This window comes from Herpailurus yagouaroundi, unplaced genomic scaffold (genome assembly GCF_014898765.1).
Source record: "Herpailurus yagouaroundi ecotype Mexico unplaced genomic scaffold, PumYag 28, whole genome shotgun sequence".
Classification (NCBI taxonomy): Eukaryota; Metazoa; Chordata; class Mammalia; order Carnivora; family Felidae; genus Herpailurus; species Herpailurus yagouaroundi.
The window spans coordinates 12426803-12445044 of record NW_024412376.1 but is presented as its reverse complement, the minus strand read 5'-3'; the positions used below and the strand labels follow the sequence as shown (position 1 = coordinate 12445044).

At 51.4% G+C, this 18242-nt stretch overlaps 1 protein-coding gene across 2 annotated transcripts in view; it reads left to right on the top strand.

Annotated features, from left to right (window-relative positions):
* The window catches only part of KIF13B (kinesin family member 13B), a 209443-nt gene extending 193098 nt beyond the window's left edge, over positions 1–16345 (top strand). For both annotated transcript variants that reach the window (XM_040467565.1, XM_040467638.1), the window contains 3 exons: positions 4869–4931; positions 8500–9502; positions 11626–16345. In XM_040467565.1, the coding sequence (XP_040323499.1) occupies positions 4869–4931; positions 8500–9502; positions 11626–11915 (1356 nt within the window). In that variant the 3' untranslated portion in view covers positions 11916–16345. The remainder of the gene's footprint in view (positions 1–4868; positions 4932–8499; positions 9503–11625) is intronic.
* Positions 16346–18242: the final 1897 nt, after the last annotated feature.

Sequence of the window (18242 nt, the reverse complement as noted above, 5' to 3'; positions counted from 1 at the left end):
TTGTCAAATTGGTTTCCATACAACACCCAGTGCTCATCCCAACAGGTGCCCTCCTCAGTGCCCATCACCCACATTCCCTTCTCCCCTACCCCCCATCAACCCTCAGTTTGTTCTCTGTATTTAAGAGTCTCTTATGGTTTGCCTCCCTCCCTCTCTGTAACTTCTTTTTCTCCTTCTCCTCCCCCATGGTCTTAAGTTTCTCAAGATCCACATATGAGTGAAAACAGGGTATCTTTCTTTGACTGACTTATTTCACTTAGCATAATACCCTCCAGTTCTATCCATGTTACTGCAAATGGCCAGATTTCATTCTTTCTCATTGCCAAGTAGTATTCCATTGTATATATAAACCACATCTTCTTTATCCATTCGTCAGTTGATGGACATTTAGGCTCTTTCCATAATTTGGCTATTGTTGAAAGTGCTGCTATAAACATTGGGGTACAAGTGCCCCTATGCATCAGCACTCCTGTAGCCCTTGGGTAAATCCCTAGCAGTGTCATTGCTGGGTCATAGGGTAGGTCTATTTTTAATTTTTTGAGGAACCCCTACACTGTTTTCCAGAGCAGCTGCACCAGTTTGCATTCCCACCAACAGTGCAAGAGAGTTCCTGTTTCTCCACATCCTCTCCAGCATCTATAGTTTCCTGATTTGTTCATTTTAGCCACTCTGACCGGTGTGAGGTGGTATCTCAGTATGGTTTTGATTTGTATTTCCCTGATGAGGAGGGACATTGAGCAAACTTTTCACGTGTCTGTTGACCATCTGGATGTCTTCTTTGGAAAAGTGTCTATTCATATCGTCTGCCCATTTCTTCACTGGATTATTTGTTTTTTGGGTGTGGAGTTTGGTGAGTTCTTTATAGATTTTGGATACTAGCGCTTTATCCGGTATGTCATTTACAAATCTTTTTTCCCATTCTGTCGATTGCCTTTTAGTTTTGTTGGTTGTTTCCTTTGCACTGCAGAAGCTTTTTATCTTGATGAGGTCCCAATAGTTCATTTTTTGCTTTTAATTCCCTTGCCTTTGGAGATGTGTTGAGTAAGAAATTGCTGTGGCTGAGGTCAAAGAGGTTTTTTCCTGCTTTCTCCTCTAGGGTTTTGATGGTTTCCTGTCTCACATTCAGGTCCTTCATCCATTTTGAGTTTATTTTTGTGTATGGTGTAAGAAAGTGGTCTAGTTTCATTCTTCTGCATGTTGCTGTCCAGTTCTCCCAGTACCATTTGTTAAAGAGACTGTTTTCCATTGGATACTCTTTTCTGCTTTGTCAAAGATTAGTTGGCCATACATTTGTGGGTCCCATTCTGGGTTCTCTATTCTATTCCATTGGTCTATGTGTCTGTTTTTGTGCCAATACCTGAGTGTTTTTTGAACTGAATTTGGACATTGAATCAGAGTCCCAGTTATCTCCTTCATGTAGGACAGCTTTATGGAAACATTTGAAATACCTAAAAGTAGAGAGGATACCACAGTGAACCCCTGTGTGCTCATCATCTAGTTTTAGTAACAGTTATGGGTGCCTCAGTCAGTTAAGTGTCTGACTCTTGGTTTTGGCTCAGATCATGATATCATGGTTCATGGGTTTGTGCCCCACATTGGGATTCACTCTGACAGTGTGGAGCCTGCTTGGGATTCTCTCTCTCTCTCTCTCTCTCTCTCTCTCTGTCTCTGTCTCTGTCTCTGTCTCTCTCTGCCGCTCCTCCCACCCTCTCCCCTCTTCTGTTTCTGCCCCTCCCCTACTCTCTCTCTCTCAAAATAAATAAACTTTAAAACAAAAAGAAAAAAAAATATCAAAAAAATGAATACATGGCCAAGCTTGTATGCCCATACCCCACCGTCATTTGCACGCACCTCTCAGAGTCCTCTGGTGGAGAAATATCTACCTGACGCTTACTTGGCCAGAGTCGGTTTTCTGGCAGCCACCACTGCCTGGCTTCCCACGGAGCGGGCATCATGAGCGGGTAGCATGTGAACCAGAGAAGTAGGTGTGTGCAAAGTACTTGACATTACACTCAGGACCCCGCTCAGACCTGATCCCATCTTATTTTTGACACTATTTTTTGTGTGTCCAGTGTCCTGCTCCGCACCCCTGTCATCTGACTGGTGGAGTTGGGGTGGGCCTGTTTATGAAGCAGATGTGTTTCTTGATGAAATGGCCAATGGGGGTGACTGACTATGACAGGAAGCTTGTGAGAGGAAGATGTGAGGTCTCAGCTTAGTGGCCTATAGCCATGACATTGGGCCCTGGGTACCAGGGGTAACTTCAGATACTATGGGAGGAAGTAAATATAAAAATAAAGACAGTAGCCCCTGTATTCGAAGACTGTAAAGCAGGGTGGAGGATACTTGCTTGGAAATAACTCGAGTATCACTGTCTACTGAGTTGACAGCAGAGTGGAGAAATGGAGATTCCTGTGAGAGAGAACTGGCTAGGTGCTGTGAGGGATGGGGGAGTGATGTGTTGTGCGAGTTGAGGGGAGAGGCTTTCCTGGTCCAGGAATCCAAGGAAAGGCTGGAAGGTCTTGTGGTTGAGACCCTCATCATGTGCAGCTGCCTTTCCCCCACCAGGATATTCTTCTTCATTCTCTTCCACTCACATTGTCTGTCTGTCTGTCTGTCTTTCTTTCTTTCTTTCTTTCTTTCTTTCTTTCTTTCTTAAGTTTATTTATTTTGAGAGAGAGAGAGAACATGAGTGGAGAAGGGGCATAAAGAGAGGGAGAGAGAGAGTCCCAAGCAGGCTTCATGCTGTCAGCACAGACCCCAACGCAGGGCTTGATCCCATGAACCATGAAATCATGACCTTAGCCAAAATCAAGAGTTGGACATTGGATGCTCAACTGACTGAGCCACTGAGGTGCCCCTCACATTGTCTTAAACATACCTCTGATGCTAGCTCTCCCTGGTCATTAGCCCCTGGTGGCTCCCCAGTGTTGCAGGGTAAAGTATACTTTCCTTTAGTTTATCCCTAGGTTCTTCCATGTGTTTAGACTTACCTCCCACCGTTTCTTAAGTGCCTGTGGTCTCTGCCTTTTCTGAGATCCCACCACCATCCCCCTTACCTTCAGCAGAATTAATCCCTTCTGGCTCTTTTCTCCCAAAGGCAGTCGCAAAGCATGGTTATAGCAGTACCCTTTGCTAAACGTGGTACTCTTTGCTAAAATGCTGTTATTTGATGCTGTGAACTCAGGTTTACCTCCTAAGTGAGCCATCTTGTTCCAAGTGGGCCCCTCTCCCTTCAGGTAAGAGTTTGGGCTGCTTAGTAGGAAGCAGGACTTTGGCCATCCAGTCTTAGTGCCTGTACACTGTCCAGAGCATCTTTAAAAAAAATTTTTTTTTAACATTTATTTATTTTTGAGAGGGAAGAAGTGGGAGAGGAGCAGAGAGAGAGGGAGACACAGAATCCAAAGCAGGCTCCAGGCTCTGAGCTGTCAGCACAGAGGCCAACGTGGGGCTTGAACCCACAAACCATGAGATCGTGACCTGAGCCGAAGTCAGACACTTAATCGATGAGCACCCAGCACCCCTGTCCAGAGAGCATCTTTATGGCAGAGAAGCCTCAGGCACCCGATACATCTTGGGAACTGGGAGGACCTGGGGTCCGAAGGGGGTCAGAAGGAAATTGGGGAGATATGAAGTCTACATGTCTAGGCAGTTTAGGTCAGGTAGTAGATCCGTGGTTTGCTGCTTCTCCTTTTGGATCCAAGAAGAGAAAGGACACTCATACTGTACGGAAACAAACTGTGACACCCAATTTTGGCTCCTCCTGGGGGCTTGTTTGTGGTGCCAGGATGGAGCCCTCTTGGGGCTGAGCATTCTGAGGCAAGGTCCAGACTCTTGCATTGGAACAGGGAGACCTGGGAAGGGGCCAGAAGTTGATTGTTAGAATAAAGGCAGAAGTGGTGGATTCTTGGTTTCTTTGAGAGAATCACGTCTGTAAACCCAGCAGCTACTAAAGGAATATCTGATTTCTTCTCCTTTGCAGTTACCAGCTCCTTCTTTTGACATACGTTTTCCTTATCCTGGTGCTAATTATTTTTTCACTGTTTTGGTTTTTTTTTAATATCCCTTGAACCACATGTCCATAAGTAAGGAGTCCTTCCTTGTGCTGTTGCTAACACCCATTAATTCAGGCTCTTACCCCTCATATCTGCTCTGTTGCTGGAGTCTCATCGTAATTTATCTCCCTTAGCCTTTAAATATTTCTCCAATCAGTTTGCCTTCTACCACCAGATCCATCTCCTCAAGCTTCTGCTTTCTCCACTCAGGCAACTGTAGTGGTTTTCGTCATTACCTGATGAGGGTAGTTGCAGACACCAAAGCCTCTATCCATATGTCTGTCCTGCTCTGTTTTATGCCCCAGACTTGTGTGCTAGCCAGACCAGCTTCCTTACTCTTCACTTCCTGTGACGATGCTTGGGCACCACTTCTCCCTGGCCATCAAGGCTTGCTTTGTGTCCCACCTCCTGCCTGAAGCCTTTCCTGTCCCAACCATTTCTCTCTAGAGTCCTGCAACACTAGTATGTGCAGAATAGCCCTTGACAAACAGGCTCCATATGTGAGTGGAGAGGGAGCCTGTGAGTGTGTAGGTGTGCCATCTATGGTGTGGTTTTTAGCATGTGTCCTGTGTTGCCAACTGGGGTATACGTGCTCGCTGTGCTCCGTATTTCCTACACTTCCCTGTGGAGTGTGGCGCCACTAGCCTTGGCATGCCTAACTGGCAGGGACTTGTTAGAATTCCTGAAGGTGTAAAAGTTCACGTTGAGTGCGTCCTCCTGATGGGCTGTCCCGTCTGTTCAATTAAAACCTTCTGTGGTGATCTCTCTGCTTCTCTTGGTCCCTTACGCCTGCCTGTTCACTTGTTTTCTCAGCCCGTGCCCCGAATCATGGTGCAGTCTGCCTTCCCGGACGTGGGGACGCCCAGAATGGTGGAGGTGAGTTAGTCGGGCGGAGGTGGCGCCTTTGCTGGTGGCTGCCCCACATGTGGTGGGTGGCCCCAAGGCTCTAATTTTTGAGTCCACACTCATGGGTTTTTCATTTTAGTGTTCCCGTTTTGATAATTAGCTATAATATAGGTCACTGTCTTCTCCCTCTATATTTTCCTTGTTCTACTTTTCTATTTTCAACTTGTTAATCATATGATTGCTAAACTTTTAGGTGCTTGACTGCTAATGTAGTCTGCTGCTTTAATAGCCCACTGCTAGGCAAAGGCGATTTCTATAAACAGAACAATCTCCTTATCCTGAGTGTTTGCTTAATTCTCAGTTTTACATTTCATTCTGATTCATGATATCAGCGTGAAAAGACTAATGCTAAACTGGGGAGAAAATAGTCTCTTATGATCTCCCACAGATGAACAGCACTTCTCATCTTATGAATAGCAAATCTATTTTCTCCCACTGTGCGTTCATTCTCTTAGGAAGGGCTGTATCTTTATCGGAAAATTTTATTTATTAAAACAACGGCCAAAAAGGGCAAATGATTTGAAAGAGAACTCAGACCTCCACGGATTCACTCCTTTCTAAAAAGGCCCTTTTCAATACAGAACATATTTGATGTTCATGTGCACCACCCCCCTCAACCCCGTCCCCTGTGAGTTGTGTTTGTTATTTTGCTGAGGCAGGATTGGGATCCCAAGGCCAGTGGGACAGAGGGAGACCACGTCTTTCACGGGTGAGGGCACCAGACCTGTGACAGCCTCTGTGGCTCAGGGCAGCTCTGGAAGTGTCAGCGGTAAGGGAATAACCCACAAATGGGGGGAGACGGTTTCCACTCACATACCAACTCCAGTCAAGTGGGAGCGGCTTCCTGCAGTGCTGTAACGGAAGGAATCTGAGGCTGTGCTCAGGCTCAGCAGGAAAGAACCGAGCAATCAGCGCTTGCCTTCTGCCACCTTTGGTCCCTTTTGTCACTGTGGATCTGACCTCTGATCCCTGGTTGTCACTTACTGGAGACTTTAGATAAATCCTTTAACCTCTCTGGGCCATGTTGTAAAATGCATATGGTAGTACTTGCCGGCCTACATCGAAGGATTCATGTGGAGGCAAATGGGATAATGACCAGGGAAATCCAAGCCACTGTCACTGGACTGTCACCTCCTCAGGACAGGACTGAGTTGGCCATTTGCAGATAGCTGTCCGTGTGGCAATGATGCAGTGTTACCATCGGAGAATAGGGAACATGTACTATTTCAGAACCACAGTTCCTGTTCAGATTCTAGACTCTGGTAGTTTTGTTTGTATATTCTTCCCTGCCTGGTCAATGATATTAAAAATAAAATAGAAAAGGATAAATAAAACATGTACAAGTTGCAAAAGAAAAATGATTGAAGGATTGCCTAATCTTTTAGAGTATTTATGTTGGTGACAGTTATTGATCTATTGGATTTAGTAAATTTTGCAGCCTGGAGATCCATCACAAAAATGGGCTGTTAATCTCAAGAGGTGCCGTTAATTTCGTACCCTGAAAGTGTGCCTTGTGGGGAAAGGAGGGCCTCTGGAGACAGGAATATAAATGACAATTCACGTGAAAATGCATGATTTATCAGACTGCTGAGTTAAGCCAAGTAACTGTAAGAGACTTATAGATCTCAGCTGTTTCCCAGTTCAAATAAATCCTGTATTTCAAATGGAAAATGGCCATTCCTGTAATATAAATAATCTTTCCGTAAATATTGGAAAACATATTTCTTTTTCTGAACAGCATCCTTCTCCAGAGCACCAACCCCATTCCCTGTTCCTGCCTTCTCTCTTACCCCTGTCATTGTGAATCAGGAATAGAGAGATAATCTGCTAACTTCTTCAAATGGCTTCAGTTATCACCGAAAGAGCACCCTAGGAGCACCTCAGAACCAGTAGAATGTGGACAAGCAGTGGCTGTCGTCATTCCCCAGGGGATGGGGCTTTGTGTGTCTCTGTCAGAGTGAGGCAGACAAGTCATACGAGATGGGGAAGCCAGCCTCTGCGGCTCCTTCCACTCTCAGCCCCCCTTCACTGCAGGGGAGGTTACTGCCTGGCCTGCATCTCCCTGGACCAGAGGGCCCCCGAACCATGACATGGGACCAGCCTGCAGGCAGCCTGTCTCCTCTTCTTCCACCTGACTCCCGGCCAGGAGCCACAAGCTAGCCACCAGGCCCGAGGGTCATTCCTGGCAGCACTGGCAAAGCTGTGTTGAGGCACATCCACACCCTTCACTGAGATCCTCATTTCAACTTTGCAGGAGAAAGTATTCTTCTGGCTTCTAGTGATTCTCTCAGTCCCTCATGAAGTTGGTGGTGGGCAGGAGGATCTGTTTCCATCAGAGCAGGGTGCTTAGCCTGAGTGCCAGGAGACTGGGGATGCTGGTGGGTAGGGAGGGAATCGAGATTTAATGTGCACCTATTGTGTGCTGCACCCTGTGGTAAGGACCTTGCCATGCCTCACTGACCCTACTACATGGCCGTCGAGTAGTCTTCTTTCCCACCACCAAGCCCTTGTCCCACAGCAGCTGAGTGTTCAACTTAATTCTGACACCGTCTTCCCTGGAGATGGCATCAAAGCCCATGGGTTAAGGGCTCAGGCCCACAAGAATGTCCCTGCTTTGAGTATCAGTCCCAAGTCCAGGTGGTCGGTCACCTGTGCTTCTGATCAACCAGCTGTAGATAAGGGGTTCCAATGAACCTCCACTTGGGTTTGATTAATTTGTCAGAATGGTTCGCACAACTCAAGAGAAACATTTTACTTACTAGATCACCAGTTTATTACAAGGGATACCACTGGGGAACAGCCACGTGGAAGAGGTGCATAGGGCCAGGTGTGGGGAGAAGGCGTGGACTTTTAACGCCCTCCCTGTGTGCAGCACTCTCCCCATACCTCCATGTGTTCACCAAACCAGCAGCTCCCAGGAGCCTGTCCCTTTCGGTTTTTGTGGAGGCTTTATTACATAGGCATGATTGATTAAATCATTGGCAATTAGTGATTAGCTCACCTTTAGCCCCTCTTCCCTCCTTGGAGTTGGCTGTGGGGCTGAAGCTCAAATCACAAGGTGGGTTGCCCTGGCAATCAGCCCCCATCCTTAGGTGCAGGCCCAGAGTCAGCTCATTAACATGAACTCAGATGTTGTTGGGAGGGGCTGGTTAGGAATATCAAAACGCCTTTATCACTCTTACCACTTAGGAAACTCCAAGGGTTCCAGAGCTCTGTGGCAGAAACAGGATGAAGGCCAAATATGTATTTCTTATTATAAGTCACTCTATCTCAGGCAGCGAGCAGGTGGGTGACTGTTTGCTTGGTGCTCAGCATAGTGCAGAGTGCAGGCTACTCAGTGCTGCGGAAAAAACTGGGGTCACCCGGACGGAAGTGGTGGAACAGAACTGGCACCCGGTCTGCCCAGGTGCATGGCAGCGCTCTTTTTACTGTCAAAGCTGTAATGTTTCAACTGACCACAAGATCTGTCTGAATTCTTTTGGAAATGAGCAGCTGACTTTGAATTTTAACCTTTATTCTTGGCCCTTCCCTGCTTCAGGCTTACCGAGAGAGCGTGGGGATTAGTGCGGCTCCTGTTGTGACTGTGCAGATGGCCCCCGTGAAGATGTGTGACAGACCCACGAAAGCACCTCCCCAGCAGTCCGTCACTGCCAACACCCAAGCCCCCGAAGTTCAGGAAGGGCCGCCCAGCCCCCTGAGTGAGGCCTCCAGTGGGTACTTTTCCCACAGCGTCTCCACCGCGACACTGTCCGATGCATTGATCCCTAGCCTTGATGCCGCGGCTGCAGTGGGGGGCCAGACACCTGGCTCGCCCCCTCCTGCCTTCTGCCCGGCCACCCCGGACACGGAGCTCCCATTTCCATCTGCTGCTCCCACTGCAGACAGTGATCTTCCTGCCCGGTTGGAGGGTCAGCGCAGCCTTCTGTCCCTGCCACTCCCGGCAACACAAAATGCTTGGGGCAACAGCAGTGGTGCCTCCGAGGCCAGGGGAGCAGTTTCCTCGGAGAAGCAGAATGAAGAAGCAAGGGCTTCACTGACTCATCTCCCCACACCTGCCCCCCAGAAGGAATCACCCAGCCAGCAAAGTGGCGGCCAAATTTCCTCGGCCACCAAGCAGCTCGGAAGAGCCACGGACCATGTGAAGCCTGCCGCCAGCTTAGAGCTGGATGTCTCCAAACCACAGCCTCCAGACCTCCTGTCTCAATCACCTGCTCTGGCGTCTCCATTCAGAATCCAGAAGGTGCGAACCTCCGAGCTGAAGTCGTTCTCGCGCATGCTGGGCGGGGACTCCAGCTGCCCCTCTGGTGCTGAGGAGGACCTGCCGGCCTCCGGGGGGCCGAGTGACAGCAGTGCTGGGACACAGGCCCTGGGAAAGCTGGAGGTTTCCTCAGATTCTGAAGAAGCCAGTGAAGTCCCAGAGTGGCTCAAAGAGGGAGAATGTGTCACCGTGGGCACCAACAAGATAGGCATTGTGAGGTACATCGGGCCAACTGACTTTCAAGAGGGGACGTGGATCGGAGTAGAGTTACACTCACCTTCAGGTGAGTGCTGCTTGTTTGGGACGGTTCCCGGGGCTCCTAAGGGGATTTCGCCAACTGTGGTCTTGGGGGGAGAGTACTGGCCCTGTCCCAGCACTGCGGGGAACTTGCTATGTGCCCTTGGGCACATCATTTGACCTCTCTGAGCCTCCAGGTCACTTTTCAAAATCAGGAATGAAAGTTACCTAAGTGTTCTCTTTGTTAAACCTCCAGACATTTTTCAGAAACCTAAGACATTGATTGAAAACTACTATCAATTTGGTAATGAATTTAAATGCCTTTTTTTTTTTTTTTTTTTTTTTTTTTTTAAGTCACAGAGGCATCTGCTTTTGAACTGTAACAGTGTAACAGTAGCTGTGTCTGCTGTTTCTGCTCAGGTTGCAAACACTGATGCCTGTGTGCAGGCTGGATGCCTTGGCTTGAGAACAGAAGAGGTGATCTCTTATGTCTCATTACAGAATGGCACACCTTAAAAGCAAATAGATCACCATTTTCTGAAAAACCAGGGCCACTACTTAAGGAAATACTTTGTCCTTTAGATATTTCTTTTTATTAAAACAGCTTTACTCTGATACCAATTCACATATTGTAAAGTCTACCTGTTAAAAGTGTACAATTAATTTAATGGTTCTGAGTAGATTTACAGAGTTGTGCAATCACTACCATAGTCTAATCTTAGAACAGGTTCATCAACCTAAAAAGAAGCCACATGTCTGTTTTGAAGGCCCTCTCCCTCCCTAAGTCCTAGCTAACCAACCAATAATCAGTTTTTCATCTCTCTAAATTTATATGCAATGTCCTAATCTGGACTTTCACATAAAGGGGATCCTACAATATGCTGGGCTTTTGTGACTGGCTTCTTTCATTCTGCATAATTTTCCAAGGTTTATCTGGTTACAACTTGTGTCAGCACTTCATCCCTTTTTCTGGCCAAATAATATTCCAGCCTGTGGAAGTTCCACCTTTTGTTCATCCATTCATCAGTTGGTTTCCACTTTTTGGCTGCTGTGAAAAATGCTGTAAGTTGGAAGTGGTTCTAGAAGAGTAATGCAGCACAGGCCATTTTTTAAAGAAGTGTCTGCTATTATGTGCAGGGAAATTGGGAGAGAAGTTTATATCTGAAGTTAGACTCAAGAATTAAAGTGGAATTAGCAAATAGATGAATTCATTCAACAATTATGCACCCACCATGTGGCAATCACTGTCTTGGTTTCCAAGGATACCTTGGGGAGCAAAACAAAGTCCCTGGTCTCACTGGACTTTCATTTTGGGAGGGAGAAAATAACCAAGTAAACAAACGAAGAATTAATTAACACTTGATAGTAGTAAGTGCTGTGAAGAAAACGAAATGGGGTGAGTGGGCAGAGGACAGTGGGGAGACTGGAAGTGGGGAGCTGGTGGGCAGGGGTGGGGGGTGTGCCCCGGGAGCCGAGGGATTAGCGGTGGCCACGCAGTGAGGGACATGGTCTGTTAGATGCGCTGAGAGGTGCTACTGAGGGGTCCTTGCTGACAGAGGGGAGGTGGTGAGGGTGGGCCTGTTTGGAGTCGGGGGAAGAGAGAAGGGTGGGTTAGGATGTGCAGTGAGTGAAGACAATTCATGATTGTTTTTGCTTCAAAGATCATGTTCCCCACCAACCTGTCACCATGAGATACTGACATTTGGGGTCAGAGTGGTCCCTTTGCTCAGGTATCCTCTCTCTCTACCCACTTGAGCACTGGGTTCTCATTCTTCACCTTAATGCATTTTCTATCTGTTTTTACAAAGGAAACTTCTTTCCTCCATTTTGACACATTAAACTAGCTACAATTTGGTAATTTGCCAGTTTCCATCTAATGGATTCAGGAAGAATAATCATTCCACCAACCACCTCCATCCAGGTTGAAAATGGTCTCTTCCCTGGAGGAGGGTGGGGTCGGTGCCACTTCTGCTTTGCTGACTTGCCTGCACCTGGCCATGGGAAATGGCAGGACGGGCGCATCGACCTCACACCTGGGCTGCCTGGGGGTGCCTGTCACCGGTGGCCAGCACATGCTGCCTGGGAGCCTGTGCCCTCGGCCTCATCTGTTTGACAGGGAGCGAGGGGCCCTGGGAAGCCACCTCTCTGTCTTCTTCTCTTTCCCCTCAGGTAAGAATGACGGCTCCATCGGAGGGAAGCAGTACTTCAAGTGCAACCCCGGCCACGGGCTGCTGGTGAGGCCGAGCCGGGTGCGCAGAGCAACGGGCGCAGGGCAGCGGCGCAGCGCGGGGCCCAGGCTGCAGGGCGCCCCTGAGCCCCGAAGGAGCAGCACCCTCTCCGGCTCTGCCACCAACCTGGCCTCCCTGACAGCGGCTCTGGCCAAGGCAGAGGGCGCCACAGCGCTGAGGGCCGACAGGAGCCGTAAGAACCCGGAGAACCGAAAGTCCTGGGCCAGCTAAGCCGGCGCCCCGGCCCTCCTCCCTCACGGTCCTCCTGGGCTGCTGGCCTGCTTCCCTGGCCAGTGCTGCCGGAGGGCATGGCTCCCGAGCCTTGCCGGTGACGGCCCTGGGGTGGGCAGTGACACCTCAGACCCCCTTCCCTGGGGAGCAGGGCAGTGAACTCTTTTTGCACAACACAGGGCTCGTGACCTTTCCCTGCTCCTCCCGGGACTCTGGAAGCTTCATTTCTTCCTCTGCTCAGAGAAGAGGCATCTCCACAAGGCAGAGGGGTTGAAGGTTCTAGGAGCCTGGAGCAGTCCTGGATGGTGGGAGCCAGGCCCCTGCCTGGAGATTTCCCCACCTGGGGCTGTTGTTCCTCTTTTCTGTTCTGATGACCCCACTAACCTCGTAACCAACCTCGTAACCAGTGCCTTTCTTTCCCAGAGGCAGGGCATCCTCCCTCTGCCTCCAGGGCCAGCGCCCCAGCCGACCCGCCGTGGTTCTGGCTTGCTCCCCAGGCTCACTGCATCCTCTGGCCCCCCAGAGACCCAACACCAAGTAACAGACTCCCACAAGTGCCTCTGGTGGGACTTTTGGCACAAGGTCCTGGGCGCCACAGCAACGGGCACTGGGCCTGACCCTCCCACCTTTCCCTCCTCCTTTCCGCAGGGTTTCGTAGCGGTTTCTTTGTGGGCATGTTAGTGTCATTATACCTGGAAAGCGTTTTCTTTTGCCATTTGTTCCCTTAACAGAGTGCTTGGAATATATTTATTTATATTTATTTTTTCAAAATCCGAAATCTTTCGCGAGCCACAATCGTCTGCGCAGGCATGAGTGCCCCGGGCCTGCCTTGCACATCACCAGCCTCTGAGGCTGCTCAGCAGCTGCCAGCCTCCTGCCTCTGGCAGGGGTTCCCAGGGGGACAGAGGGTGATGCCCCTCCTTACGTTATCATTGACACAGACGCACAAGTGGCCTTACTCCAAGAGAGCAAAAACTTGGAGGATTATGTTATGGTGCATCTGTAATGGCAAAGTCAGCAGAGGTGTCATGACCCTATTTGGTGCAATTTTGGTTTCTTGGAAGGGCCTGAGACCAGTTTAACTTCTTGGCAGTTCTATACCCTGATGACTCCCTAAGGCTGGGGGGCTGTGGCCTAGCAGGTGGGCCTGTGCAAGGAGAGCTCCCCACTGTCCCTACCAGTCCAGACGTGGACAGCGGGAGACCCTCCACGAGCATTGCCCAGCTCTCGCAGGACACTTCCTGGAACCCTTCCCCGCCAGGCTGGTTGGGAGTTGGAACGGAGTCTGCAGAAGTGAGAAGAGGGCTGGTGCCTCTGGGACCAGGGGGTGGCGTGTGGCTCCGGTGGGGAGTGCCAGGTGGGATGGAACCTCCATGGGACAGCTAGTGCTTCTGGAACTTTCCATGGGAGTAGCCCAGGGACCTAGTGCCCAGCATTCAGCTACCTGCCATGTATGTCCTCACAAGGGAGCAGGAGCCTAGGAGACACCCTGGCAGCCCGGGGACAAACCCCGGGTCAGGATTTGTGCACGGCACTGGGAGGCCTGTTTTTAGTTCTCACATTTAGACTCTTAGAAACGATGCCCAGGAAGACCTTTTTGAAAAATCTCTGTTCCGTAGGGATTTGAAGCCCCTACGGAGAAGTCATGTCAGGTTCCCTGCCCCAGAGTGGGGCTGTGTGGGGCCCACGGGTACCTGAGGGTTTGCAGCTGCCGCAGGCCCGAATCCCCGTTGGGGAGGAGCCCGGGATTAATTAGCTTCCATTAATTACACGTGGCGCCGCCCGCCCGCCCACCGCTTTGGGGCCCCGCTTCCTAACAGCCAGCTGTGTGCCAGGTGAGAGCTGCCGCTCCCGCCCACCCCGTGTGCCTCAGTCCTCACTCCTCACTGGGCTGGGCCCCCGTGACTCGAGCTGCCACAGGAGGACGGGCCCGGAGCTGAAGGGCACACCCCTCGTGTAGCTTTATCTCAGCAAACGTTCAGTTTCTGCCTAACCTCCTTCCCAGCGCAGAAGTCCTCCACAAATCTGTGTTCAGGTAGGACTTTTCTCTGCGGACACCAGCGTCAGTGTGGTCCATTGATGAACGAACTGGCACCACCCCTTTGAGGGGAGCAGCGATGCTCGCACAGCCTCCGACGACCTGCCTGTGGGCAGACGTCGCACGCCCGGCTCACTGGGGAAAACAAATGGAAGGTCATTTGGCCGTTTATGATCCTTATTTACCTGGCAGAGTACTTGCCGGAGCCCAGCCCTGCGCGTGCCTTCAGCAGCCTTCCGCAGAACTGTGTTGGGAAGGCCAGTCGGGAGATGGGTATCATGCTCTGTCTCTGTCACTTGGTTTGGTTGACATGGAGTGGACTGCAGTGGAATTATGGACCTGAGCGGGGTCGTATCAGCTGGAGCTTGCAGGAGCCGTGGAAGAGACCAGCCTGGGGTGTAAGGAGGTTTCGGGACCACCTTCTCTTTCTCCCAAGGTCCCCTCTGCAGCCAGCATGGCCTCCCTCCGTCCCCTGGGCCTGCTTTTCCAACATTCCCGGTTTCCTCTGCCTGAGATTCCCCACCACCCATCCCCGTTCCTTGCAGGTCTGCCTCCCAGGGGAGCAGCGTTGCCCCAGTCGTGGCTTCCCCTGGGTCTTGTGCGGAAGCAGCTGACAGTGTGAGCAGCTGAGCAGAGGGCCTGCCGGGACAGCCTGGCTGCCAACGGGGTGGGAGGGCCGTCGCTGGTCTCGGGAGGAAGGCATTACTGTGGCTGCTGTCTGGTATGCAGCTCTCGCCTGCTTTGGAGCACGTTTTGGGCCCCGCCCTGCAGGGTGTGAGAGAGGAGACCTCTGTCCCACTGGTGTCGTTGGCGAGCTGCCACTGTGGCTGGAGAGTCAACAGTGGGCCTGCCCCGGGACCGGGAGAGGCTGGTCTGGCTGTCCTGACTCAGCTCTGGCCCCGCAGGCACCTTGAGAGCCACGAGGCCTGTGTGGCTCATCGTAGGGACAGGGTTTGCAGTCCCAACCCTCCCTATCTTCTTGCTTCACAACCGGCGCGTCCCTTCAAGGTCCGGGTGTCGCTGGGTTAAGCAGGGTGCAGGCGTCACTCCGTTGCAGTCCGCTGTCTTCCTGGGCAGCTCGGGGCAGCCCTCCTCCTCCAGGGGATAAGCAGTGCGAGTCTGAGGGAGGCCTCCCTGCTCTGGTCTGCGGCCTTCACTCTCGCTCCTCGGTGCAAACTCATGTTAACCTGTTACTAGAAAAGCAGTGGCGTGCGGAAGACATGCTCACTAAAGCCATAGCCCAGGCAGTCCCTATGGCCCAGCATTTATTGGGCCAAAGGTGCGGTCTTGCCGGGGGCATGGCTGTGGGAGGTGGAGGGAGGGGCTCCATCGCACCCACCTTCTGTTCTCACCTTACTAATAGACCTGGTTTTAAATGAAATGTCAGCACTAAGATTTGAGATGTGGTTCCAGCAGGTCCCAGGCTCTGGGATTGGGTGTGACAGCAGGAGGGGATGGGCCACCTGGATGCTGGGGCCACCCCCAACGGCCCCAGGCAGCACCAGGATGTGTCAGAGGCCAGGCGGGGGATCCTCCTGGGCTTCTGCCTCCCTTTCTGCACATGTACAATCTCCACTGGCCGTCACCCCCAGGGCACTGCAGTGGCGGTGGGGCAGAGGGAGGGGGGGTTGGCCATAGGGGGCAGCTGTCCAAAATCCCAGCCTGGCCAGAGGGCACAGGAGAGTGAGAGAGCACGGCCAGTGCATGTGGCTGGGGTCAGCCACGAAGGGCCTTGTGCATTTAGTGAGAGATTTGAGCTTCCATTGAGCTGTGAATGAGACCCTTGAAGAGTTTGAAAGGCTTAAACGGTGTTTAAATCCCTCATTACTTCCTTATGTTTTCTCATCTTGGCTTAACGTTCCCTGTATGTGAAACCCACAAGAAGTTCAAGGGTAGTTATTTTCCTGGCTGAGATTAGCTCCACTTGCTTGAGGCTGGCCTTGTAGGCCTGCGTCTGGGACAGGGAGTGCCTGAGAAGGCAGCCACCTGTCTGTCGTGCCTTTTTACCCTGGGGATGGTGGGTGCAGCCTGTCTTGCAGCCTAAAACACTGGCTCAACCGTCCCCACACGTCTTTCTCTCAGAGAAGTCCACTGTGCCTTCAGCCAGGCTGCTGACACTAATTTTGTGGGGGGTCTTGGAGGGTCTTCTCCACGTGTGGAGTTCTGTAAATACGACAGGTTCACGTATAAAGAAATGATTTTGATTGGGCGACTATATTGATTTGCTGCACATGAAGTGGGAGTTTAAAAAATCCAAAGACTCTGTAATGAATTGTAAAGACTTAATGATTTGTATTATATAATGAACTAAAGGTCTGTACTTTTGTACCATATATGCCTTTCCGTCGTATGACCAGCAGCCTCTAAATAAAACCAGATGATTTCATGCCTACGTCCGAGGCTGGTCTCGTTGCTTTCCCCTCCCCCCACCCCCGAGGCAGGGGTGTTTGAGCTCATTCCAGGCTGTCCCATGGGGCAAGGGGTGGCCTGGGTCCAAGACTCTTCAAGACTGAGACTAGGACGGGGAGTTTCAGGGAAGCCGCAAGTCCCTGAGTGCACGTCTCCAGAACCCTGCACCCCTTGTGGTTTGGCCACGGGTTCTGTGGCCAAGTCTTACTCCCCTTGGTCGAGACCCTCTTACGGGAGCCAAGAGCCAATAGAACTTTCTGATGGCCTTAGAACTAGGGTAACTGGAGCTTCTGGGCTAACTGGGAGACAGCTGGTCTGGAGGAGGTTGGTGGGGGGGGGGGCAGTCCTCTTCTCTGGAGCAGGATGTCCCAGTTCTCAGGCAACGGCTCCACTGTCCGCCTTGATCTACATGATCGGCCCCACACCTGCGAGCTGAGGACTTCCTTGCGCTGCTGCACAAGCAGCTTGACCCTTGAAGGTTCTGCAACAGGCATTTGGGGGAGGAGATGATGCTTGTGGACACTGGCAGGGCTGGGTCACACCCTGCAGGCTTGGAACCCAGTGTTATTTGTTGGTTCCTGCTCGTACCCATGAGGCCAGCATCCTCAGGACGTCGCTCCCGGCCGGGGCCCAGCACGGTTCGCAAGGGCACTAGGGGTGCTGGGCCCAGCCCCTCTTCCCTGGGGAGGTGACCAGGTCTCCTGAGATTGCCTGCAGGGAGCCCAGCACCAGGCAGGGGCAAGGCTGCTGGGTGTGCTGTTTTCACGGGCAAATGGGCTCCCCGGCGGCCCTGCGTCAGTAAATCACTTGGCTCTCCTCTGATGGATCATGTCCTTGCAGGTGGAAGGCCGACTGGAGGTGGCCACCAACCAGTCAGGGCACATCTTTGCAGGGCTGGTTTATATTCCTAAGTTCTCTGGGTTGTTCTCTGAGATAAGTACTGCCAAATTATGACAGAAATTTGGCAGCCAGAAGCTGCCCTGTTCTGAGGCAAGTCTGAATGTAGAATTGATCTAGCTCCTAGGATGAATCTCAATTTTCCAAGCTGCTACTTTCCTGCAGCTCATGAGAACTCCCACAGCATGAGGCTATGGGGTTGTTACGGTCGCTCAGACCCCAAAACGAGCGCTAGTGGTTGTGTCACGTTTAGTCCTCTCGCTGAGTCACTCGGTGAACATTTGTGTGCTTCTTCCGCACCAGGCCTTGTGTAGCGAACAGCGCGGATGGGCATTCCCGACCAGTCCCCACGGGTCGGAGCGCATGGTGCCCGCGGGAGGGGCCCTGGAGGATTTTAGCGGTTGAGGACGTTCCTTCTAGGCTGGTGCGTTTGCAGGACTCCTTTGCAGGCTTTGGCCCAGAGGAGGAGCCTGAGGAGACAATGTCCTCAGCATCCCCTCCCCCATCCCCTGCTCACCTCCACTTGGGGACTTAGGGTTTGGGGCAACTTAAAATTTTGCCTAGCCCTTCCTAAGTCTGTAAGAGGAAACCATTTATTTCTTAGGTTTTCTCTGAGGAGGGGTAAAACAAGTCAATCCTAGGCTGTGGGATGAGTGGGGGGACAGGGGGGCTTGGGCACTCTGTCCTTGAGTCCTGGGTAAGAATCTGCCCCCAACCATAGGTGTCTTTAAGGAAAAACAATGAAGCTTCAGCTTCGCTTTTCATTTTTCACTGCAAACGGAAAGACGGCTCTTTGAGAAAATCAGGTGCTTGGGACGTGGCCTGGAGCCCGAGAGGGAAAGTGTGTGGAGCTTGTCAGCGTGGACAAGCTGCTAGGACCCCAGGGGCGCTGAGATGTGGGAAGACAGAGGGAAGGGAGGGAGGGGGCTGGGGTCGATGTGAGGGTGCTCCCCCAGCCAGGGCAAGGGAGCGAGGGGAAGGTG